The 25,663-nt window shown below is 37.7% G+C and overlaps 1 protein-coding gene across 1 annotated transcript; it reads left to right on the plus strand.

The window, feature by feature from the left end:
* The first annotated feature begins 1,618 nt into the window (after positions 1-1,618).
* Positions 1,619-24,823, plus strand: LOC142614927 (beta-glucosidase 17-like). The gene is made up of 13 exons (XM_075787567.1): positions 1,619-1,765; positions 1,873-1,942; positions 2,645-2,703; positions 2,884-2,959; positions 3,150-3,227; positions 3,329-3,416; positions 3,507-3,759; positions 4,136-4,251; positions 6,781-6,998; positions 7,276-7,307; positions 7,402-7,504; positions 7,605-7,707; positions 24,613-24,823. The coding sequence occupies exons 1-13, from the start codon at positions 1,622-1,624 to the stop codon at positions 24,821-24,823; spliced, it is 1,551 nt and encodes a 516-aa protein (XP_075643682.1). The 5' UTR covers positions 1,619-1,621.
* Positions 24,824-25,663: the final 840 nt, after the last annotated feature.

Below are 25,663 nucleotides of genomic sequence, written 5' to 3' on the forward strand. Positions count from 1 at the left end.
TTTAATCACTTTTGAAAAGGAATAATACTGTTATTTAAAAACAAAATCTTTTATAATTTTTTTAACATTGAAATAGAGATTAATAAAATAATAAATATTTCTTTTTCTTTTTCAAATGAAGTTTGTTGTAGAAAAAATTTATAGTGTATAACAATTTTGATCGGGCAAGGGAGAATCCACCCCTGATCCACCATTTCATGCACTCATCCCTTTCTTAACTCAGCAAATAAATAAATTATGTTTCATGACAGAGACAAAAAGTTTCACAACAAATTTATGGTAATATGTTCGGATTGATGTAATATCACTTTTATTTAGTCTCACCAGCCACCACTAATATCATTTATATCGTATATCAATCACAATTTGCTTACACTTCAATCGTTGTTAAAAAAAGAAGTTATAAATTGTGTGACCAGTGACTAGATTTATTGATAGATGGTGTAGAATCAAGTGGGAAAGGCTACTAAGGCGCATGTACCACATAATGTAAACATTGCTCATGTCACTAATTTTAAATAAGACTAGGGATACAAATTTTAAGAACTTGTTCATCAAAAAAAAAAAAAATAGAACTTTGTTTACAATGGTTGACGTGTGTGATGGTGCATATAATAAAAGTAAGGGTAAACTACATATTTAGTCCCTAGCTTTTACACCATATTTCAATTTGGTCCTTAACCTTTCAATTGTGTCAATTTGGTCATTAATATTTTAGTGTCGTGTCAATTTAGTCTTTGCCATTATATATTAGATGAAAATTTCTTACATAGCAAACAGCCAAAATAAAATTTTAGTTTATTGTCACATCAACAGAAGCTAATTTTTTATTTTGGTCATTAAACACGTCATTAATTTTCATCCAAAAGATAATTGTAGGGATTAAATTGACACAGTATTGAAAGGTTAGGGGTCAAATTGACACAATTAAAAGGTTAGGGATCAAATTGAAATATGATGTATAAGATAAGGACCAAATACGTTGTCTACCCTAAAAGTAATAATTAATAATGAACCTATGAGCCCATGAAAAAGTAATATTAATCATATTATTCCCATCACAACTTGCATGCAAAAAAAGTTGTGCTCTTAATTAACTTTTCACATATTGTATAATTGAAAAGCGAAAAAGTTTCAAAGACTAGAGTCGATTTAGACTTTTTCAAATTAATACTAAACCGAATAATTAAAGAAGCAAGAATTTTTGCTAAACAAGAAGCAAGAAAAGTTGGTGTATAATTAATTCCACAAGTAGATTGAGAAAAATAAAATTGTAAGTACATGGGCTGGAGTGATAACCTACCCTTGATTCTATCTAACATCATTGCAATTGGAATCGTGGAATTTGAAATAGCAACACATGGTATTAGATACCAAGGCGAACGACTATAGTAATTAATAAGAGTTAGGACACAATCAAATGCAGACCTTAATATATAAACATTGAGCAACGTGATCTAGATGACCCAAATATATGTATATCCAATACAGGAAAGAGTGATGCTTACGTAAAACAATAAAATTAAGTACACTGAGAACGAGTAGTGTAATTCACTGACTATATAAGTGTGCCAATTATACTTTGGTTGGCCGATACAGGAAGGGGTTGGAGAAGACAGACATGGAAATACTTCATCATCATCATCATCATCTCTTTTTGTATGTGCTGCTTGTTCTAGTCTATTTTTTCTCTTGCACGGAAAGTCTTAGTCGGAGAGATTTTCCACCTGGTTTCATATTTGGAGGGGCCTCAAGTGCTTACCAGGTACATATGTCACTGCACTAACACTAATATTTGCATGCTTTCAACACTAATTACCTATGTTCTTATACTCATATTATGCTTGGGGTACTGTTATTTTCTATTGAAAGTATGAAGGGGCTGCATATCAACATGGAAAAGGACCTAGCATATGGGACACTTTCACAAGGGAACATCCAGGTCTCTCTCTCTCACAGTTTTAGTGAATGGAAATTGTATTCAATCAACATGAAAGTCCAAATGCACAAACAAAGGCAAACCAAGCAACTACTAGTTAGTTCTCCAGACCAACCTACATTTGCATCACTAAGATAAAGAAAACCATTCACAGTAATTAGTAATTCACTAAAGATAAATATTGTGAATTACAACTAACTTTGACTAGAACCAAATCCGCCAAAAGATAGTATTGACCTATGGGCTAGTAAAACAATAGAATAATGCAAACTCCTAATAAAGATGAATTATTCAATTCACCAAGTATCTTATACATTCTTTTCACATAAAAGTGGACATTGCATGTAGGTCGCATATATGAGAACGTATTAATGTAAAAGAAAAGGTATAACTGTACAATTTATGGTATACGAAATAATGTCTCTTAAGGTGTAAACATTCCAGTCAAAGGGATTCTTGTTAATTATTGTTCAATTAAAAATTTTCCCTTTTATTTGTAATCTTATAGGGTCTTCCCTGGCTAAGAAATGGCTGTCATACTCATGTACTTAGAATAGTGCATCATTATAATCACACTAGGAACAACATATGTGACCCGTATTTTTATTTCTATGCATAACTAAATTTTGATGTATAACAATTTTATTATATATATAGTGTACCGCTTTGACAAATTTTTTGAGAAATTTTATGGTGTCATGTCAGAAAAAATTGCGGACCATACCACAGGGGATATAGCTGATAATTTTTACCATCTTTTTGAGGTATGATTCATATGATTGTATTCTATTAGTTTCTTACACACCAAAAAGAATGATTCTGTTCTGTCCTAGCTACCCTTCTACACATCCACACTATATTGCAGTTGAAACCATAATTTCTTTCTTTTACTTTTCTTCTTCTTTTTTGCATTAAACTAATGAAAAAACCGGGAAATGTTTCAGGGCGACATAGCTCTGATGAAAGAAATTGGTTTAGACTTCTTTAGGTTCTCCATCTCATGGACCAGAATACTACCTAGTAAGACCACTACTCAACCTTTGCAATTTTCTTTGAAGACAAAATAAAAGGAATAGGCATAATTTCATGACCATTTTTTCTCTGCTGAGAACCAACATAACACGTCATTTTAGAAGAAAAAAATATTTTTATATGGTATATATTCCAAGTAACATGTAATCCTATTAATAAAGTTTAATTTTGTCCTCAGAAGGAAAAGTCAGTGGAGGAGTGAACCAAAAAGGGGTCATATTCTACAATAAACTCATAAATGAGCTATTGTCTCAAGGTGAAATTTCACTCCCTCTCACACGCTACTCATTAAGCTAATCATAATTTGTTGTTTCAATATATGCCTCTTCCTAATATTGACTATAGTTCATTAATCAGGTTTAAAACCATTTGTAACTCTATTCCATTGGGACCTTCCACAAGCTCTTGAAGATGAGTATGGTGGATTCTTGAGCCCAAATATAGTGTAAGTTTTGACATACACGTTTAAATCTATTATGCAATTAATAAATCTGCAATCTGATTAATAAACAATTGATCAATCTCCTATAATTAGGGATGATTATCGCAACTACGTGGACTTTTGCTTCAAAGAATTTGGTGATAGAGTGAGGTATTGGATCACAATTAATGAACCAAATTTATTTTCCATTGGAGGGTATGCAACAGGCACCAAGGCACCTGGTCGTTGTTCTAACTATGTTGGAAATTGCACATTTGGGAATTCTGGGACAGAACCCTATATAGTGGGACACAATTTACTTCTTTCGCATGCAGCTGCTGTGAAACTATACAAGAAAAAGTATCAGGTTTGAGTTTTTAACAATTAATTTTGTTTCTCAAAAAAAAAAACAATTAATTTTAATTAAGTAATCAATTTGAAGAGGATATACTAACTTTTGACTCACTAATTAAACATGTGTGAGTTACATACATATACATTTAGATTAAATTAGAGTAGAATTTTTATCTTGTATAAAAATAATAAAAAATAATAATAATAATAAAAAATAAAAGGAACCGTGTGTGTGTGTGAGAAACATCGTATTTACCTATTAATACCTATAAAACTATCTAATCCTTGTGAATGAGAAAAAGATAATATATATTCTTAGTATGGAAAAAAAGATGGTTAATTATTTTATTGGATAGAATTATCTGATTTTTTCTTTTTTTTTTTGGTAGGCTTTTCAAATGGGAGAAATTGGGATTACAGTAGCGAGTTATTGGATATTACCCAAATATCAAACAGTTGCCAGCACCAAGGCTGCATTTAGAGGTCTTGATTTTATTTTTGGATGGTAATTACTTAATTTTATACTAACCTTATGAATTCCTATAAAACAAGCACGTTTGTCTGTAACTGTTGTGACCAGAATACACCGTAATTCATACATGCATGATTTAGGATTAAAACCCTGTTGCTGTTATTGTATACAAAAATAAAAATATTACATATCTGTGCAATGGGAATGAAGATCATTTTGTAGCCTTCATCACTTCACTTAGCTCATGACAATAAAGATTAATGCACGTTTCCTTGCATGTAGGCTAAGTGGTAAGTGAATATTACACTTTAAAAAAGTGGGAAATGAATAACTTGTACATTTTCTATGGATAACATTGGCTTTGTTTTCTTTAAAAATATATTTGCAAAGAGCATGTATTTTTGGTTTGAAATGAAGGTAGGTAACAGTAAACAGATGCATTTTAACTTCTAATCCTATCTACCACGATGCATGATGCTAGCTTTCAATGTATGGTTCGGTCCCTTCTCTTGTGGTCTATCCATAATTGTTTCGTTCAAGAACAATGAATAGCTATTCTTCAAAATGGAGAATAATTATTCCTCTTTAAAAGGTTGTATTAGTTATTCCTTAGTAAGTGCAATAATTTCAAAAGTTAATATATTTCTAAATAAACAAACTTTCCATATACATCTAACAATTATAAAAATAAAAAATCATAAAAAATAACACATATCTCTCTTAAATTTAAAAATAACAATTTTTAAGTAGATATAATTGTATGAGTAAAATATTTCCTAAAATAAATGTTAAGTTTTATTCTAATATTATAACTTACAACCAAACTAATGAATAAGTATAATTATTATATTACAACACAATTTATTACTAGTAATAAAAATTACAATTTCTATCATAATCCACATTCAGTGTACCAAACGTACCCTAAAACATTAAAACAAATTGCTTTAAAAAAAAAAAAAAAAACTGCAATACACCGTAATTCATACATGCATGATTTAGGATTAAAAGTTTAAAACCCTTTTGCTTTTATTGTATACAAAAATAAAAATACTATATATATATATATATATATATATATATATATATATATATATATATATATATATATATATATATATATATATATATCTGTGCAATGGGTATGAAGATCATTTTGTAGACTTCATTACTTTACTTAGCTCATGACAATAAACATTAATGCACGTTTCCTTGCATGTATGAATATTACATTTTTAAAAAGTGGGAAATGAATAAATTGTAAATTTTCTATGGATAACATTGGCTTTGTTTTCTTTAAAAATATATTTGCAAAGAGCATGTATTTTTGGTTTGAAGTGAAGGTAGGTAACAGTGAACAGATGCATTTTAACTTCTAAGCCTATCTACCACGATGCATGATGCTAGCTTTGAATGTATGTTTCATTCCCTTCTCTTGTGGTCTATCCATAATTGTTTCGTTCGAGAACAATGCATGGTTAGCCTATTAACTTACCAACATACTAATACTCCTTCTTGTTAATTTTTTAGACAAAATTACTACATATTTTATTTCCACAGCTTTCAAACTCTACTTGGAAATCAAGGTCAATCTTCACTTAAATTCTTTAAAGTAGAAGTTAATAAATTTCTTAAAGGTATTGATTTAAAAAATATTTTTAGAAATATTTTATGCAAAAAGAAAAAATTCATTGATTTTTTTACTAATTTTTTATATTTTCTATAAAAGTGGTATCAAAACGTTCTAAAAAAAGTTTTATTAAGAATTTCTTAAAAGGCATTTGTTAATCATACTCATTCTTTAATAATAACAAGGTCAAAAATATTATTTTACTCACTAATCACGCATCTCGATATAATGTGCATTTGAGTTTTTAACCGTGGCTTAATTCTAGAGTGAGATTTTTTTTTTGAATAATCTAGAGTGAGAATCTTGATGTACTAAGATTCTCACATCCCAAACTGTAAAATAAGCATTAAGCCATTATTTATACATAATGCAACATCCACGCTTACCTACCACCAAAATCTTAAATAATGTTGCATTATGTGTAAATAAATGCAGGCGTATTCTGATAAAAAGATAGGTAGGTGTGTATATATATATATATAAACACATATTTTCTTCTAATAAATAATTTGGGGAATTATATTGCCTTCTTATGCCTTCTATACTTATAAAGTATTAATGAGATATCAATAATTATCTTATTTATGACTACCAAAAAACACCCTATCTCATTATAAAATATTAAAATATTTAAATTTCAAATATTTTTTACTTTAAAATCGTACTCAAAATATAACTTTGTAAATTAGATAGTAAACAATATCCAATTAACATAAAATTTAGCTAAATAGATTGTAGTTTGATTCAATATTAAAAAACTTATAATAGATAAAGGAAATTTATTAGAATATTTATATGTGAGTAGTGCGGATAGTGTTACCAATTAAGTTACTATCTTAAACTTTTAATTAAGTCATTGAAGTAGTGTCCCAATATTTTGTATCAAACCCTCATGAGGAGACTTGTGATTATTTCTATTATTATTTTTGTAGGTTTGTTAATCCAATAATTTTTGGTGACTACCCTGAGACCATGAGAGCTTTGGTTGGAACTCGACTACCTATATTTACTGAATCGCAATCCAAGATGCTAAAGGGTTCGTTGGATTTCTTAGGAGTAAATTACTACACCGCAAGATATGCAAATGACTCTACATCTTCTAGTAGCATTAACCTCAGTTACACAACAGATAGCCATGTAAATCTAACCAGTAAGCTCAAAATCCACAACCTTGATAAGCCTTATAATTCATATTTTGAGTGGTGCTAGAAATAGGAATTACATATTTTATTACATAAATTTTACTAAAATTATGTGTCATTAGTCTTCAAAAAGTATTTCTAACATTTATTCTGTTGAAGTGGCATAAATCATATTGATTTTCATTTAGGTTTGAAAATTTTTTGTAATAAAATTAGTAGTTGCTTTTGCATTTTCCTTATATTGTTTTTCCTATACTCATGTAATCAACCTATTTGATGTCACAGCGGAAAAGGATGGCATTCCTATTGGTCAACCAGTACTCTCTCTCTCTCTCTCTCTATCTGAAAAGAGTATTATACTCCCAACTCCATGCATATACTAAGAAAACTATGTTATAAATCGTTTTGTAGACTGCTACTAGCTGGCTTTACGTTTATCCAAGAGGAATTCGAGAACTTGTGCTATATGTGAATAAAAAATACAACAATCCACCTATTTACATTACAGAAAATGGTAAGAAACAAAATCTTCATCCTTTTGTGATTTCAGTAGTGTAATTGAAATTTGTATCATGTCATGAGATCCAATATACTTCTACATTTGTACTTTTTAGGAGTTGGTGATAATGGCTCATTGCCAATTCAAGAGGCTCTCAATGATAGCTTGAGGTTAAATTACCACCGTCGTCATCTATCAAATCTCTTGAAGGCTATAAGGTGAGTGGCTATGCATATAGTATTAGAAAAAAATTCCCCCCTTATATAGGTAGATGGTGGAAGTGAGAGACATGTGACACCCTAAATGATTCCATTTTGACTAAATGATCACTTAAAGGCCTAGTCTTAGATATATTATATATGTGTGAATTAGGGAAAGTCTAATACCCACATTTTTTCGATATGGTATATATGCCATACTAATAAGAAGGTTCCACATGACATAGTTTTAAATTTTTCACATCCATTTGTATCTCATATCATGTTGAGTAGTAACTGATTTCATTTTTTTTTTTTTATCCATCTAAAACTGAGATAAGGTCAACTAAGATAGTCTTTACCTCAAATCTTGTGGTAGGTTCAATCACATCACATAGTGATTCTTCTTCGTTTTTAATAAAAAATTTTAATCATTTTAGAAATGTATCAACAAGGTCAGACGTTCATTAACTTTGTTATATTTAGTAGTAACTCATGTCACATTAAACAGTAACTTGATGATGGATATCATACCTCCGACAATATTAGAGGTAAGGAGTAAAAACCCATAAGAGTTAAAGTACCCCCCACTATAAAAATTAAAAATAAATAAAAATAAAAAAACCTTAATAGAGCATAAGTAGACTCAGATCCATATACTTAAATTTTTATTAAGTATATGGATTTGAGTCTAATTATGTGTTTCTCAAAAAAAAAATATTTAGTGTTTCTCAAATAAAAAAATTTATTAAGTGTTTCTCCAAAAAAAAATTATTAAGTGATTTACCCAAAAAAAAAAAACTTTTATTAAGTGTTATTCTAGTAGTACGTAAAGATAAGACCTGCCTGACCCTCCTACTCTCACTGATTGGTAATTGATGAATATATATACATATCATACCCACATTTAAATAACAATGTCTAAGATATTTGTAGACGACTAAATTTCTTAGTTCGAAATAAATCAAACAAGTAAAATAGTTTCACAAATGCGAATTTGTGTTGATAAATGTGTGGTACAATTCTCTGTAATTACAAAAGAGTGATCCTCTGATTCGATCTCCTTGAAAGATTTATTGATTGGATTTGTGGTAATGTGATTTTGATTTGAACATAAGATATTCTTCAATTTGGCTGAGGAATGGATCGAAGATCTTTGAAACGGAATTACAATGAATCTCTGGCTATGAGCTTGTTAGAAATTCTGTGTTCTTCGTGTTCTTCGTGTTCTTCGTGTGTTCTTCGTGTTTGAAGGTTTGTGGTGGAAGTTCTTCGGTGCTTTAGAGGCTTGATTCCGTAGAGCTCCGTTGATTTATGGTTTGTTGAGATTTCTGGAGGCTTTTGAGCTTGATTCCAGTGAATTTTGAGATCTGGACGAGTAGTTTGGATGATTTTGCTTCGAATGTTTTTTTGTATTCGAGGTTGAAGTTCTTGAATTTCTTGGAGGCTTTGAGGTTTGATCCTGGCAGAGCTTCTGGGTTTCTGAACTCAAGCTATCTTCTTCCTTCTCTCTGTTCTGTGTCCTCCTAAATGTTTTAGGAAGGCTTCTATTTATAGGAGTTTAGGGGTAGGTGAGCGACACGTGGCGGAGTTTGATTGGTCCGCTTATGTCATCGCTTACACGTGCTAAGTGCTTGTGTCATTGCTTACACGTGCGAGGCTGCATGTGTCATTGCTTACACGTGCTGATTGCTTTTGTCACTGCTTACACGTGCGAGGCTGCTTGTGTCATCGCTTACACCTGCTGATGCAGTTTCATGCCTTCATTTCAATGACACTTGGCGAATTTTTACTGGTTTCTGAATAGTGATGGCAAAACCTAGCAGCAGTACGTGGCGCTTTGTAATTGGTTGTATTTTGTGGATTTTGGTAGTATGATGTGTCAGCTTGTGATAGGTCGGGAATTTTCCCTCTCTACAAATGCCCCCTCGAGACTCGTTCGTGCACACAGTTTTGGAGTGTGGTGAGCGAATGAGTCTTGAAAAAAATGGATTTTTATGCTTGACTCTTCTAATGAAATAGCTGATGGTGGTGGAGCTTTTACCGGGATGAAGTAATTGCGAAGAGTAGTCCCACCTATATGAAAGGTTTTGATGAGGCCGAGAAGGGGTCTCGCCCGTATTTGAATGTACTCGTGTGACCGAGCTTTCTGAGCAAAGGTTAAGTCAAAGTAATTTCAGAAGAGTATTCAATGGTACTTGGAATGGGTTGGTGGGGCTGAAAGTTATTTGCAAGAAGTTGGATGTACTTGCAAGATTGAAACATTTCGGTAGATGTTAAGTGAAGTAATTTCGGAAGAGTATCTTGGATGGTTGGTGGCGATCACGGGGTGTTGAAGATGGAGAAGAGGTGAGAATGTTGGCATACGGCATGCGAGCTCTTGGAGCTAGCCTCTTATTTTTAAGGATTTACGGTGAAGTTATAGTGAAGGGTATACTTCGGATCACAGAGAGAACATGTGGGAGTGTGGTTGAATGTGCTTGCGTTATTGCATCATTCTGGTTAAGTTGAAGTAATTTCGGAAGAGTATTTTGGGATTGTTGTTGTTGATGGTGAAAAAGATGGTGATGAAGCCAAGTGGATGGGTGGGATATATGACATCATGGCTCTGACCCTGCATGTTGGGGATTCTCTGGAGTAGATGTCTTTGGGACGTACACCTTCGGATGTGGGACTGGCTGCATGCTGAATGATGTTCGTCAGCGAGTCGTTGAATGCGCCTGTGTGACTGGACCATACTGACGGACATTAAGTTGAAGTAATTTCAGAAGTATATTTTCTGAAATTCTTCAAGCTGATCTTAAGTTGGAGTAATTCCAGAAAGTGTGCTTTGTAGTACCAGCAACGATGACATTTGGACCCCATGATGGCGGAAACATGGGATGAGGCTTTGGTAACCCTTCACCGACACCAAAGACTAATTTCTGATGAGCTGGTACCTTGGAGGTCATCACAAGTGTTGGATGGGAGACAATTTGTAGGATACCCCAACACTTCTTACCATCTTCACTTGATGCATTTTTATTGGGAAAGCATAACAAATGAAAGATGGAGCTAACTTGTGATCCTGGTTTTAGAAACCAGCCATGCTGCTGTTTGTTCCGAACCACCGCTTCTATTGGGAGACCAAACAGTTGAAGAGAGACTACGGAAGCCCTGGTCTTAGGAACGGGTGTCTCTGCTGGACTTGGATTTCCTGGTGAACCAAATCCAAGAAAGCATGGAACAACGATGCCGACCTTGTTATGAATAACTCTATGAACAAACGTGGTCATTATGTGAGGAAACAAAATTTGTTTGAAGCCTAAAACAATGATGATGTTGTGAGAAGGGTTGCTGCGAACCATGAAGGGGTTGATTTCAAACCGATCATGAAGTGATCTTGGTTGCTCGGTATTGAGAATGACGAGACCATAGTGAGAAGCTTTTGTGAGAAGGAGGATTTGAAAATTTGAAAGAAGCAAATTTTCATTTCATAACTCAGTGTATGTGTTTTTTTTTCTTGATGGACTTAGCGAATCCGGCCCTTCTATTTATAGCGAGGAGATGAAGAATGGTAGCTGGGTAGTTAAGAATGGCGGATGAGACTTCTCGGTCGGAACGGTGGATGAGAATGGTAGGCGCCGAATGGGAACGTTAGGTTGGAGACTGGTAGGCACCGACGAAAATAATAGGTTGAAGCGGTGACCCAATGTAATTTCAATTCGAGACATACTTGTGAGAGTTCGTACGTTTCGAAAGGGGAGCCTCGATCAAGTCTAGAGGATAATTTTGAGGGAATCCGGACCAAATGGATGGATCTCAAATTATGATCTTGAGAGTTTAAATTTTGGATACCGCTAGTACTTTGGAGAAGCGGATGTAGTCTCTAAGTCCAAAACAAATACCTAGATTTCAAAATTAAAATCTTTGCGAAAACTTGATAGGACAAGTTTTGCTTGAACATCTTGATTTTCGGTCAGAGTTTACATCAAAGCCAATAGCTGTAGAATCACACTGTTTGAGCAATTTTTGGATTCTCAAATGAATAAATAGAACCAAAAATTGGAAAGCACACGAAAAATTGAGCAAGACAGGTCAATCTTAAAAATTTTGACTTTTGGTCAAAATTTGTGCAAAAGTCAAATTTTTTTAGAAATTGGACTGTTGTGCAATTTTCGAGCTTCGGTTGAAGAAACAGGCCCCAAAATTGGAAAGTACGTGAAAAATTGAGTGGGACAGGTCCATTTTGAAAATTTTGACTTTTTTTTTTTTTGGGTCAAAGTCTTAATTTGTCATTTTTTTTTTTTTTTTTTTTTTTTTTTTTTTTTTTTTTCAGGCGGTCCGGATCCGGGTCGAACCGGGTCTAAGCGGATTGAACCGGCCAGAGGATGACGTCATCCGTGACGTCATCGACGAGGAGCGCGTGTCACGCGTGGCGCGTGAGGGAGCGCCGGCGCGTGGAAGCGCGTGAGGTCATTCAACGGCGCGTGGAAGCGCGTGCAACTGACGCTGGGATGGCCGGACATTCTGGCGGCGCGTGGAGGCGCGTGGCTCATCGTTTGGGCTTGAAATTTTCAAATGTTGCAGTTACAAGGCCGTAGAAGACTGCTATATGGTCAGTTTTGTGAAATTGTGCATAGATTTGCTCAGTTTTGAATGAGAAACCCGCGGGTCACTGAGAATTTGTGGCGGCGCGTGGTGGCGCGTGGCCGGGTATCTGGGCCTGTAACTTTCAGGTTTGGCGGATCGAAGGCTGTAGAAGACTCCTGTGGTGTCAGATTTGTGAAATAAGTTCTGGATTTTCACCAACTTGGACGAGAAAGTCGTGGGTCTTTGTTGGACTTACAGCTTTCTTCTTCTCTGGTCTTATTTCGTGGTGGCCGCCTTGACAGGATGCAGGAATTCTGGTGGCCTCCCTGACAGGATGAAGACATTATGGTGGCTGCCCTGACAGGATGAAGACATTGTGGTGGCTGCTCTGACAGGAGATTTTGAAAATTCTGGAAGGGAAGCTTTGATTGTTGAACTTTGTTACTTCTCCTCCTTTTTCTTGTCTGTTTATCCCAGAAATTTTCTATATAAAGCCCTACGGGCATGCATACATTTATTCAAAGTGTAATCTTCTGAATAAAAGTGTAGAGATTTTATTTTTTTATTATTATTATTATTATTATTATTATTATTTTTATTATTATTTTCATTTATTCATTTGTTATTATTATTAAAATTTTTTTTTTTTTTTTTTTTTTTTTTTTTTTTTTTTTTTTTTTTCAGGGAATCATGATGCTTTATTTCAAGGATTCGAAGATTGGGCAAGAACCAGCCTTATTTATTTGTAAAGAGAAAGACGACAAGGATGCAAAGGCTACAACTTTGATTGTTCGTCCGCCCATAATTGGAAGATTTTCAGAGAGATGGGGCCGTAACTCTTATCCTCTCAATTTGCCAAAATGGTCACAAATTATCCACTCTGATGGCGGCTCTAATCCGGAGATAGTTACTCTTCTTGCTTCGCATCACAAAAATGTTGCCAAGTCAAAGTCGTACAACACTTTGGGACGAGAGATAATCGCAAAATGCGCCAATTGGGATTCTTCCTTTAGCATGAATGGAGGGTTTTCCTATTTTTTTCTTTATTGGGATTGGCTAGAAGATGTTCTTGGTCGGTGTAAGCACCTTCTTGATGCGGTCCACCTCTACGATGCTGTCTTTGCCTCTCTATTCACATATGATCATGATGAGAATCTCATGAAGGCGTTGTGTGAATGTTGGAGTCCGTCTACCAATACCCTCCATACCTCAGTTGGGGAAATTTCTATCACACCATGGGATCTTTCCATTCTTGGCGGACTTCCTTGCACCGGTGCATTTTATGATGAAGTGGTACCCAATGCACAAGAGCTAAATGGCACAAATGACGAAGGACGACCCTATCTACCGCACAGCTGCCGCTACCTTTTCATGGCGTATCATCACCTTCAAAACCGGATGAAAAGGCAAGGGAAAGTGAGCGTTCGTGACTGGATTACTTTTTGGTACAGAGGAAACAGCAAGTACCCAGCTCCCAGAAAACCAGTGAGACGGGCAACCATTCCCAAGTGGAGTCAGAATCCCTTGGGCGAGATAAACGAGCACGGACCATGGTACGATAAAGAACACGGGGTCTTTGCGGATCTTCAAATTGAGGGTGACTCAAAGGAGGAGACTTACCTATCGGCACTCCTTTCCCTGTGCATATTTGTCTTTCCTAACAAGGATGCGAATAGCATCCATCCCGGCACTTTCAAGATTGCTAGTTCTATGGCCAATGGTCGTTCATTTGGCCTTGCCCCCCCAGTACTGGCTAGCATTTATCGTGGGCTTAACACCATTTCTTCCTCTCCTACTCCGAGCAAGTCTGGAGCTAGTTTTGCTATTCATTATGTTTATGCTTGGGTGGGTCATTTTTTCAAAAGCAACCGCATCGTTCATGCCAAACTATCCCCTCCTTTGATGACTAAATACTCGGTGTGGGTTCGCCGCTTCGTATTCCGTGAATTGTCCGCACGAAAGCAGATACGAACGCCACCGACTTCTTTTGGCAAGGGACCGCTTTTAGTAGAAACTATGACCGGACATTTGTTGATAATGATCGTTTATCCATTCAGAGGTTCGGATACTTTATGAGCCTTCGCTCAGGGTATTTGACATTTCGATGTGAAGACCAACACATTGTAGAAGCATATAGCCCCCACCGATTCAGTCGGCGCTTTGGATTTCATCAAGACATTCCAAGTGACTTAAAGGAAGAAATTCATACGGGTTCTTTAAAGGATGCGTACCAATTCTACCAATCTTTCACCTGTCGCAACACGGATTCTAAGGTACTCATTACGGCTTTTGCGTCGGACTTTGGAAGCCGAGTCAGACATAGCTACCAACAATGGTGGGAAGGAGTATGTAAAACTGATTTTACCAACGGAACAAATTTACTAGTTGAAATTGCCTCCTCTGTTAAATTAGTGACGCCCAACAAGCCTCAGAAGGGAAAGGGGGATCTTCAAGATTCAGACATCCCACAACCCTTGTCAAAGTTTGCACCAAGTCAAAGCATCAAAGGTTCGCTTCCGTACCGATTAGGGATGCCATTGAAATTTACGAAAAGGAGGTGTGTGACGACTTCAATCCTAGTTGGAAACATTCGAAGAATCCAATGAAAGGTGTTGATGCGGAGACTTCTACTGATCATGCACATCTTTTTACACATAGTCAGTCTTCTACCTCAAAGCCATCTACGAAGAGTTCAGATCTCAAGAGGCGTAAGTTTGCTGATGCTGGCACGTCATCCAAATTTTCAATTGAGACAGAAATGACACCTCTCTCTCCCTTGCAACCAATCGACCTTCCAGAAGCCTCTATATTCCATGCCAAGGTGCATATTTCTTCTGTGCGTAGGACAGGAGCTTCTATGCTGGGAGATGTTCTTTTAAACAGGCTTTCGAATCTTTCTACAGACAATATCCTCCCACAAGCCGAAGCACATGAAATTTATAGTGAGATTGCCATTCTTGGAGTGGACCCTCAATACTTGCGCGAAAATGTTGACAAATATTGCAAGGGTGTTGCAGACTATTTGAAGATGAAAGAATCTCTGACTACACGACCAAGTTCTGCTGTCTTAATTCAACGCGAGACTAAAGTTGAATTCCTCCTTGCTGAGGCATCACATAAGAAGGCATCTTTGAAGACCGAGCTTGATACTGTTACTTTGAGGATGGCTAATTTGCAAACCGAGCTTGGCCATTTAGAACAATCATTGTTTCAAATCGAATCTCATCAAGTTGAACAAGACGACGTTGTGCAAGCTTTGGAGGAACAACTTGAAGAAGTCAAATCCGCTCCCGTTCTTGAAGACCAAGATATAGAGGCTTTAGAGAGGATACGAACCTTGCTGGAAGATCGTCGTTCCAGTTTGAAAGACTTAAAATGGATGTCGTAATCTTTTGTATTTCAATTCCTTTCATACGTGTCATCATGCTTTCTCCTGTACCATTTTCCTTTAATCAATAAAGAAGACTTATTCCCTGCTCTTTTCTTTTCATGTTTTAACAATGAAACCATTTTTTTTTTGAGTGACTGAACTTAGCAAAAAGGTACTAAGTTGCCTACGTACCCTCGAGAGGGATCAAGTCATTACGTAGTTCAATGATTTTTTTTTTTGTTTTTTTTTTTTGTTTCTTTTTTTTTTTACAAAAAGGGAGGGCTCACGTGTGTAATCCTTGCCCTACACCCCACGGCATTTCATGGGTACCAATTGTGCAATAGTGGGTATCATCTCTAATCGAACCCGAGACCTTGGCCTCAAGGGTGACATGGACATCCAACCACTACGCCACACTCACAATTGGTGACATAGAGTGGGATTAATTTCTCCTTATTTGTGCACTTTCAAAGGTAATGGGAAAACATCATGTATCCTTGTAGTGCTGCAGTGGGTAGTTTAAACTCTTACCGAGGAGCTATTCTTGATTTTCAAGCATAGAAGCGTTTGAGGAACTTCCCATTGATGGGGCCGATCCTTACACCCTCCTGGTCAATCAACTTGTAAGCTCCATTAGTGTAGACTTCTTGTACAACATAAGGTCCATCCCATTTCGAGGTGAACTTACCACCGTACGATGAGTCATGATGATAGGTCTTCGAACGGCGAGGACTAAGTCACCAACTTGGAATGATCGTGGTTTAACTTTTTTATTGAATGCGCTTGACAAACGAGCTTGATAGCACTCAAGGCGTTGTTGGGCCTCGAGCCTTTTCTCATCCGGTGCCTCCAACTCTTGTAACCTAAGCTTGGCATTTTCCTCTTCGGTTAACCCTTCTTGAATGGCAATCCGTAGTGATGGGATGCGGCGTTCTAAGGGAAGGATAGCTTCTACTCCATAAACGAGAGAATACGGGGTCGCTTGAGTAGGCGTTCGAAATGTTGTTCGATATGCCCATAATGCTTCTCCAATTCTTTCATGCCGGTCTCGCTTAGTTTTGGATACCACTTTCTTTAACAAGCGCCAAGAGTTTTGTTAAAGGCTTCGGCTAATCCATTCGGCTGGAGCATTGTACATAGAAGAATTGTCTTGTTTGAATGCGAATTTCTCGCACAATTCTGTCATCAACCTATTACGAAACGGTTTGCCATTATCGGTTATGATATATCGAGGGACACCATACCGATAGATCAAGTGAGTTCGGATAAAATTGACCACCGTCTCTTTCTTTACTTCCCTAAGAGGCACGGCTTACGCCCATTTCGAGAAGTAATCGGTTGCAGCCAAGATGTACAAATGGCCGCCGGATGATTTTGGTAATGGTCCTATTGCGTCAAGCCCCCATGCATCAAAAGGCCAAGAAGCTACGGTTGGGTGTAGAGGTTACGGTGGTTGATGGATGAAGTTTGCATGATATTGACAAGCTTCGCACTTCTTAGCATACTCTATGGAATCTTGCACCATCGTAGGCCAATAGTAACCCATTCGCTTGATCTGTAGTGTAACTTAGGACCTGATTGGTGTGCACCACATATTCCGGAATGAGCTTCTTCTAAGGCTTGTTTAGCCTCTTCCTCTCCTAAGCAACGGAGAAACAAACCATCAAATGAACGGCGGAAGAGAGTTTCTTTATAGTAAATAAATCGAGCAGCCCTTCGCCGAACTTCGGTCTTATGGCGTACATCATGCGGGAGTCTTCCATGTTGAAGGTACTCAATGAGCGTTTGTCGCCAATCTTCCTTTTCGACAAGGCATACGAAATGACGTTGGCCTGATTTTCTTCTTTTTCTTCTTCAATCACGGAAGGCACCACCCACCTTTGGGAAACAGCAACTTTGGCGATCTCTTCTTGGGATAATGCTAAGGTGGTAGCCGGATTAGCTAAAGCATCGGCTGTCTATTCTCCTTCCTCGGTATATGCTCCAATGTAATTGCCTCAAAATTTGTGAGCAATTTCTTCGCATATTTGCAATAAGGGACAAGGTCCTCTTTCTTGACATCATCTTGCTCCAAGGTTTGGTTGATAATTAATTTGGAATCCCCAAAGACTTCGTGATGCGATATGCCAATTTCAATGGCCATTTGTAGACCAATGATCAATGCTTGATATTCGGCTACATTGTTGGAGCAAAGTTCACTTAATGAGAACGAATATAGAAGTATTTGTCGTTGTGGAGAAACAAACACTACACCTGCCCCCGCTCCTTCTTGACGTGCGGCCCCATCGAAAAACATCATCCATGGTGGCATTACTTCAATGTAAAACACATCCTCGTACGGGAAATCATCGAGAATTCCCAATCGGATGGGCTTGGGTGATCGGCTAAGAAATACGCCAATACTTGTCCTTTGATGGCTTTTTGCGGAACATATGTAAGGTCGTATTGTTGCGGCAAGACCGCCCATCGAGCTATGCGACCCGAAACCAACCGGCCTAGAGAGGACATATTTAACCGGATCCACTTTTGCTATCAAACGGACCGTATGTGCTTGCATGTAATGTTCCGGTTGTCTACGGCAAAGAAAAGAGCGAGGCACATCTTTTCAATAGGAGAATAATTTAATTCAGCTCCATTGAGAGTTCGACTCAAATAATAAAGGGCTCTTTCTTTCCCTTCTTTATTTTCTTGTGCCATAAGAGCACCTAGAGACCTTTCTTGTCTTTGCGATGTACAACACCAAAGGCTTTCCCGGGATAGGAGCACCTAAAACTGGAGGATTAAGCAAGTATCTTTTGATGCGCGCAAAAGCATTGCTGCAAGCCTCATCCCATTGAAAGTGTGCATCCTTTTTCATTAATCTATTGAAAGGTTGACATCGACCTGCCAAGTTTGAAATGAATCGTCGTATGTAAGCTAGTTTTCCTTGCAAGCCTCTAAGTTCTCGCAGGTTCTTAGGCTCTGGCATTTTCTGGATGGCTTCAATTTTGGACTGGTCAATTTCAATACCGCGGTGCCTAACAACGAAACCAAGAAATTTCCCGGATGTTACACCGAAAGCGCATTTGCGAGGGTTCATTTTAAGCTGATACTTTCTTAAGCGGTTGAACACGGATCGCAAATCTACCAGATGGTCTTCCCTCCTTTTTGATTTAACCACCAGATCATCGACATAACACTCCACGTACTTATGAAGTACATTATCAAAGATCTTTTGCATGGCCCGTTGATAAGTAGCACCAGCGTTCTTTAATCCAAAAGGCATCACTTTGTAACAGTAAATACCTTTAGGGGTACGAAAAGCTGTGAACTCTTCATCCTTAGGATTCATTCGAATTTGGTTGTAACCAGAAGAGCCATCCATGAAAGATAAGGCTTCATGACCAGTAGTGGCGTCAACCATGATCTCAGTGATAGGCAACGGAAAATCATCCTTGGGACACGCATTGTTCAGATCACGGAAGTCAACGCACACCCGGATTTGTCCATTCTTTTTTTTGACAGGGACGATATTAGCGATCCACTCCGGATACTGTACTTCACGGATGAAGCCTGCCTCAATTAGCTTATTGACCTCAGTTTCTATTTGAGGGATAAGCTCCGGCCGAAAGCGTCTTTGAGCTTGTTTTACTGGGTGCACGCCCTTCTTTACTGCCAAATGATGTAAAGCAATACTTGGATTGAGCCCAGGCATTTCTTTGTAAGTCCAAGCAAACACATCTTTATATTCTACCAGGAGCTGGAGGTATCCTTCTTCTTCTGCAGGAGTGAGAAGGGCACTAATGAAAGTTGGTCGAGGTTCTTCAGTAGTTCCTAAATTGATCTCTTTAAGTTCATCAACTGTAGCCTGTACTTCATCCTCCAAGGCCAGGGGAGCTTCATCGACCTCATTCTTTGCGGCTTCATCATCTGACAGTGTATCTTCTTCTACTGTGATGTGAAACGAGGATGATACTTCTTCATTTTGCTCATTGTGGGCGAGTGACTGACTTGTGTGTACAATCGTTCGCCTTTTGACTTTGAGAGCTCCTTCAGTGCTGATATCCAAGATAAAGTTACGCTTCATGCGTGAAGGAATATTACTACATATCTCATCATTAGCTTTCTCCTCCTTTTGGTCCTCAGAGTTTATTAAACTTTCAGAGCAAGTATCAATGGGCCTTTTTGTTGCCCCCAATCGATTAAAGACTGATCCACACGCAAGAGTGTCCCGACTTTGCATTAAACAAGCCGTATTCAACCTGTCGAACACTGTAATTCGTGACGATGAAGCTTTAATGCGATCAAATACTGAGATGCGTGATGAAGAGTGATTTTTCTTTGATTCGGACTTTCATCAACCTCTGCTGTTATGTATTGGGAACTTGAAGCATTGCTTCTTTTATTGATCCATATTTGAGCCGGTGGTTCTGGAGTATAACCTATTCCGGTCTTTGGGATAGGAATTTCATGCCCTTCAAGTCGCATTTTCCCTTGCGTTTTACTAAGACCGTGCATCTTTTCTCCGGTAGCTTCTGGAATTAGTTTCCCTAGGCTGCTTTGTTTTGAGAAATCATAGCCTGCTTTGGCTAATAGCCTATATGCCTTTGGGTCAAACCATTCTTTCGTCTGTTTACTTGGTAGAACACCATGCTCTGTCAGACTTTGTGAAGACTTCACGAATCCATTTAGTGGCTTTGAGGGCAAAGGATTTGTGGATGAAGTTAAAGGCATTACATGATTTTCTTTCAACATGGCTACATCCTTCATCGTGAGCTCTGTAGGAGGTCTTCGCATATCCATTGTAGATTGAAGGCATTCCGTGAATGGTGATTGTCCGTTTTTGCGGCGTGACAATGGTACATAACGGAGGAATGGAGGGTTATTGGAAGGCGTAGAGCTTTCATCTGCTTTCTCTGAATTGCTAGTAGACTCACTAGACTGGTTATTCCCATGTCGTGGATCTTCCTTTGAGGAAGGAACATCCTTTTTAGTGATGAATTTAACATGCTTCTTTTCATCCTGCTTGCTTTTCATGGACGGGACTTCAACTGGGAGAACTTCATTAGGGATATCATCTTCTACATAAAACTTTGCGTCAGCAAAGTGAGCTTCAGTTTCAGAAAAAAGGCTTCAAGTCGGCATCTACTTTCTTTATTCCACCCTGAAGATACTTGAAACATTGATGCAAAGTTGACGGCACTATTCCGTTTCCATGAATCCATGGACGTCCTAACAACATGTTGTAGGTTGTCTTGGCATCAATGACATGGAACAGAATATTACTTGTCAATTCTTCAATAATTAACTCCAAGTGTATCATGCCGATGGCGCGTTGTCCTCCTTGGTTAAAACCTTGTATGACCAAGCGACTGTGTGATAATTCCTCCATAGCAAGACCAAGTCGTCTCATTGTCATTTTCGGCGGTATATTAATAGTGAGCCTCCATCAATGAGAATGCGATCAATTTTTTGTTCACGAACATAACCGAGAGACATAAAGTGGACGATTGTGAGGCTTAGGGCCTAATAATAGATCTTCGTCAGTGAAAGTCAAGTCTGGGGAGCACGCGAAACATTCCTGTGTTTGTTGAAGTGTATTGGCACAAGGAGTGTAAATCTTTGGCTTTTCAAGAGCTTGGGTGATCCCTTCTTTCGGTGAGGTGGAGGATTGTGAGGGTTCCACTTTATCAACCTGAGTTTTGAGTTGTTCTAAAGGCGACAAAGTCTCATTTGAACTACCATGGTCAACACCTTTACGTTTTTCATCAACCTCACAACGAGAGAACGTGTGAACAGCCTCAGATGACTTGTTTTGAAAGAATTTTATGGGGTATAAGTCTTCCAATGTGACAAGAATTCGAAATTTTTGGGTGTGTGCCGAATCATCGCACATTTCCGTTCTTAGTCTTTCTTTCCTTTTATCATTCTTTCTTCTTGGCTTGCGGCTGAATTTGGTTTTGTGTTTTTACGGACTCTTGGGTGATGAAATGAAGAGGGAATACTCGTCTCTTCTTCCATCTCTTACGAGTAACCAACGTCCAACCCTCTTCCTCATCCATTGTTGACTTTTTATCATCATTTGAATTATAATCGGATGCTTTTTGTGAGAGTTGAACTTGAACGGGTTCCAAAGAACCAAATCGGATGAACGTGGTATTCACCCTCTCGCTTAGTAGTTAGAGACATGCAACTAGGCGACTCGCAAGCAAATGTTACAAGGTTTGACCGAGCAACATCACCAACATCTAAGTCGATTTTCCTTTCCTTGGCTAGCTTCATGATGAGTTCTTTAAGAACAAAGCATTTTTGGATCGGATGACTTATGATGCGATGATACTTACAATAGTTCGGGTCATCAACCTTTCTGCTTCTTCGGTCGTTTGCATTCGGCAATTCAATTAATTTCAAGTTGAGCGAGTTGTTCTAGCATTTCGGGTATATCGGCGTCAAGGAAAGGATACACCTTTTGTTCCCATTCCTTGAGTGATGAGCGACGTGTCTCACGTCGTTGACCTCCCTCGGGCCTCTTCTCGTTAGCCTTTTCATTTGCCGTTGAAATTTTGGTAGGGCGGGGGTTGACATTCATAGAGTGTTTGACATTACTTTTTGTATTCCTGTCATTTCTCCTTATTTCTCGCCTTTCTTTCTTTTCTTCGGGTACGGGAGGTTTCACATTTTCATGGCAAGAGATACTCAATTCCATGTCGTGCGCACGAGTTGCCAATTCTTCGAATGTTCGGGGTTTTACCCCTTGTAGGATGTACGAAGTCCCCAATGCATGCCTTGGATGCACATTTCTACGACGAGATATTTCGGACGGTCTATCCTTACAATCTAAACTCAAAGAACGCCACCGACCGATGTAGTCAACAACGGGTTCGTCTTTCCTTTGCTTAGTATTGGTAAGCTCCATCATGCTTACCGTGCGGCGCGTCTTTGTAAAACCGGTTAAGGAACTCCCTTTCCAACTGATCCCAACTATCAATTGACTCGGGTTCCAAGTACTGTATACCAATCAAAGGCATTCCCTTTCGGTGAACGAACAAGCTGCTTTACAAAGAGGCCTCCTTGAGTCCTGCGTTCTCACATGTTTCTACAAAGTGAGCAATGTGTTGCTTAGGGTTTCCCTTGCCATCGAATTGCAAGAACTTGGGGGGTTGATACCCATTTGGCATTCTCATATTGTCAATGCGCTTCGTATATGGTTTTGAATACATGAGAGAATGTGTGGAAGAACCTCCATATTGTGCTCGTATGGTGTTCGTTATCATGTCCTGCAGTTGTTGGACAGATATCGAGGCCATTGAGGTGGAATGTCCTTGTTGAGAAGTGCCTTCACCTCCTTTTCCCTTATCACCCTTAGCGTTTTCTCCCTTCAAGGTAAAGCCAGGAGGGTGCTCAAGGTCTGGATTTGATTCACCCGAATCTTGGACTTCCAGTTTATTCATCAGAGTTGCAATTTGGACGTCCTTATCTTCAAGTGCTTTTGTGAGAAGGGTGACCCTTTGTTCCATTTCAGCCATCTTTTCTTCCACAGTAGAGGTGTTGGTCATCATTACTGGCATGACCTCTAGATATGATGGAGAAAACGATGAGACAGGATGAGTCAAAGGCATTTTGTTCCTTAGGCTTCTCATCACAGGCGAAGAGTTGATAGAAAAGGTCTTTGTTGAGGATGATTCATCATTGATCTCAAAATCCTTCGAGACAGATGAATCCTTAGCGGTGGCTTCCCTTTTTGCAAGAAAGTCTAGAGAGATGATATTATGAAGCTTGCTTTCCTTGGTTGATTGGGGTTGCGGTTGATCAAGAGCTTTGGATCGACTACGAGTGATTGGGCCGACATAATCATCCGCAATGGAAGCATCCATCACCGATTTTTGAGCATTCTTGTTAGAAGCCATCGAAGCTAGTAGCAGATCGAATTTCTTTTCTTTTGAAGGAGAAAGAGATGAGAGGCAGAGATGTCCCACCGGGCGTGCCAGAATTTGTAGACGACTAAATTTCTTAGTTCGAAATAAATCAAACAAGTAAAATAGTTTCACAAATGCGAATTTGTGTTGATAAATGTGTGGTACAATTCTCTGTAATTACAAAAGAGTGATCCTCTGATTCGATCTCCTTGAAAGATTTATTGATTGGATTTGTGGTAATGTGATTTTGATTTGAACATAAGATATTCTTCAATTTGGCTGAGGAATGGATCGAAGATCTTTGAAACGGAATTACAATGAATCTCTGGCTATGAGCTTGTTAGAAATTCTGTGTTCTTCGTGTTCTTCGTGTTCTTCGTGTGTTCTTCGTGTTTGAAGGTTTGTGGTGGAAGTTCTTCGGTGCTTTAGAGGCTTGATTCCGTAGAGCTCCGTTGATTTATGGTTTGTTGAGATTTCTGGAGGCTTTTGAGCTTGATTCCAGTGAATTTTGAGATCTGGACGAGTAGTTTGGATGATTTTGCTTCGAATGTTTTTTTGTATTCGAGGTTGAAGTTCTTGAATTTCTTGGAGGCTTTGAGGTTTGATCCTGGCAGAGCTTCTGGGTTTCTGAACTCAAGCTATCTTCTTCCTTCTCTCTGTTCTGTGTCCTCCTAAATGTTTTAGGAAGGCTTCTATTTATAGGAGTTTAGGGGTAGGTGAGCGACACGTGGCGGAGTTTGATTGGTCCGCTTATGTCATCGCTTACACGTGCTAAGTGCTTGTGTCATTGCTTACACGTGCGAGGCTGCCTGTGTCATTGCTTACACGTGCTGAGTGCTTGTGTCACTGCTTACACGTGCGAGGTTGCCTGTGTCATTGCTTACACCTGCTGATGCAGTTTCATGCCTTCATTTCAATGACACTTGGCGAATTTCTACTGGTTTCTGAATAGTGATGGCAAAACCTAGCAGCAGTACGTGGCGCTTTGTAATTGGTTGTATTTTGTGGATTTTGGTAGTATGATGTGTCAGCTTGTGATAGGTCGGGAATTTTCCCTCTCTACAAAATTAATGATTATGGTTTTGGCAGGGCTGGGGTTGACGTGAGGGGATACTTTGCATGGTCATTTCTTGATGACTTCGAATGGGAATCTGGTTTTACTCTTCGGTTTGGTGTCACTTATGTAGATTACAAAAATGGGTTGAAAAGATACATGAAAGCTTCTGCTTCTTGGTTCAAAAATTTCCTTCAAAAGAAAAATGTCACCTGCACCAGCGAACCTTTATTGTACTCTGAGTAGTGATTTAATTTATGGCAACTGATTTGTTGTTAAGTAGTTGAACTAATTGTTTGTTTGTTATATTTAATTTATTGCATGCATTTACTCTGGAGAGTGAAAACCAGTTCTACTTGACTACTTCTACCATGTATAAGTTCAGCATGATCGGTTATTGTTTCATCAATCTTGCACAAGGGTTGAAGCATTAAGCAAACTTTTTTTCCTGATCTCGCTTGAGCATATTTGAACTCGTTTAAGCCAGTGTTTTAAAACGTGAGTTCTCCAATTAGCTTCTTGACTTGACACATTAAGGACTTATATATAAATGAGGGGAATGATTAGGTGAAGAGGGAGAAAGAGGGTATTCTTCTTAAAGTCTAGTGAATAAGTGCCGTTAGAACATTTGTTAATTAATAAAATATTTTAGGAAATTTTTTATACCACATTAATTTATAGGAAATATAAAAGACGAAAAACTTATTTTAGTCCTTACATTTTCACACGATTCCCATTTTAGTCCCTAACTTTTTTTACGACTACTTTTAGTCCCTATCCTGGAAAACGCCTCTCGTTTTGGTTCTTTCCGTCAGTGCCCTAACGGCAAAATCCTACGGGGCAGACGGAACTATTAAAATAATAATAATAAATTTATTTTGACATTAAAAAATGTCACGTCAGCATTTAAATTAAAAAAATTAATTTATTAATTTTAACTTAATAAAAAATTAAAAACAAAAAATTACAAATCTAGAAATTAAAATCCAAACGAAGAAATCTAATTTACGACCAAGAACATTTTCCTTTTTTTGAAATTTTCTCTTTTTTTTTCTTAGAAAACAAACAAAATTAAGCATACACAAA

The sequence above is a fragment of the Castanea sativa genome, chromosome 11 (genome assembly GCF_040712315.1).
Source record: "Castanea sativa cultivar Marrone di Chiusa Pesio chromosome 11, ASM4071231v1".
Lineage (NCBI taxonomy): Eukaryota > Viridiplantae > Streptophyta > Magnoliopsida > Fagales > Fagaceae > Castanea > Castanea sativa.

What these genes read in the sequence shown, in the direction of transcription:
- LOC142614927 (XM_075787567.1), top strand. Translation starts at nt 1,622, where the DNA reads ATGGAAATACTTCATCATCATCATCATCATCTCTTTTTGTATGTGCTG. An exon ending in TATACAAGAAAAAGTATCAG is followed by an intron (nt 3,760 to 4,135) that starts GTTTGAGTTTTT and finishes TTTTTTTGGTAG; the next exon opens with GCTTTTCAAATGGGAGAAAT. An exon ending in TAGCCATGTAAATCTAACCA is followed by an intron (nt 6,999 to 7,275) that starts GTAAGCTCAAAA and finishes TTGATGTCACAG; the next exon opens with CGGAAAAGGATGGCATTCCT.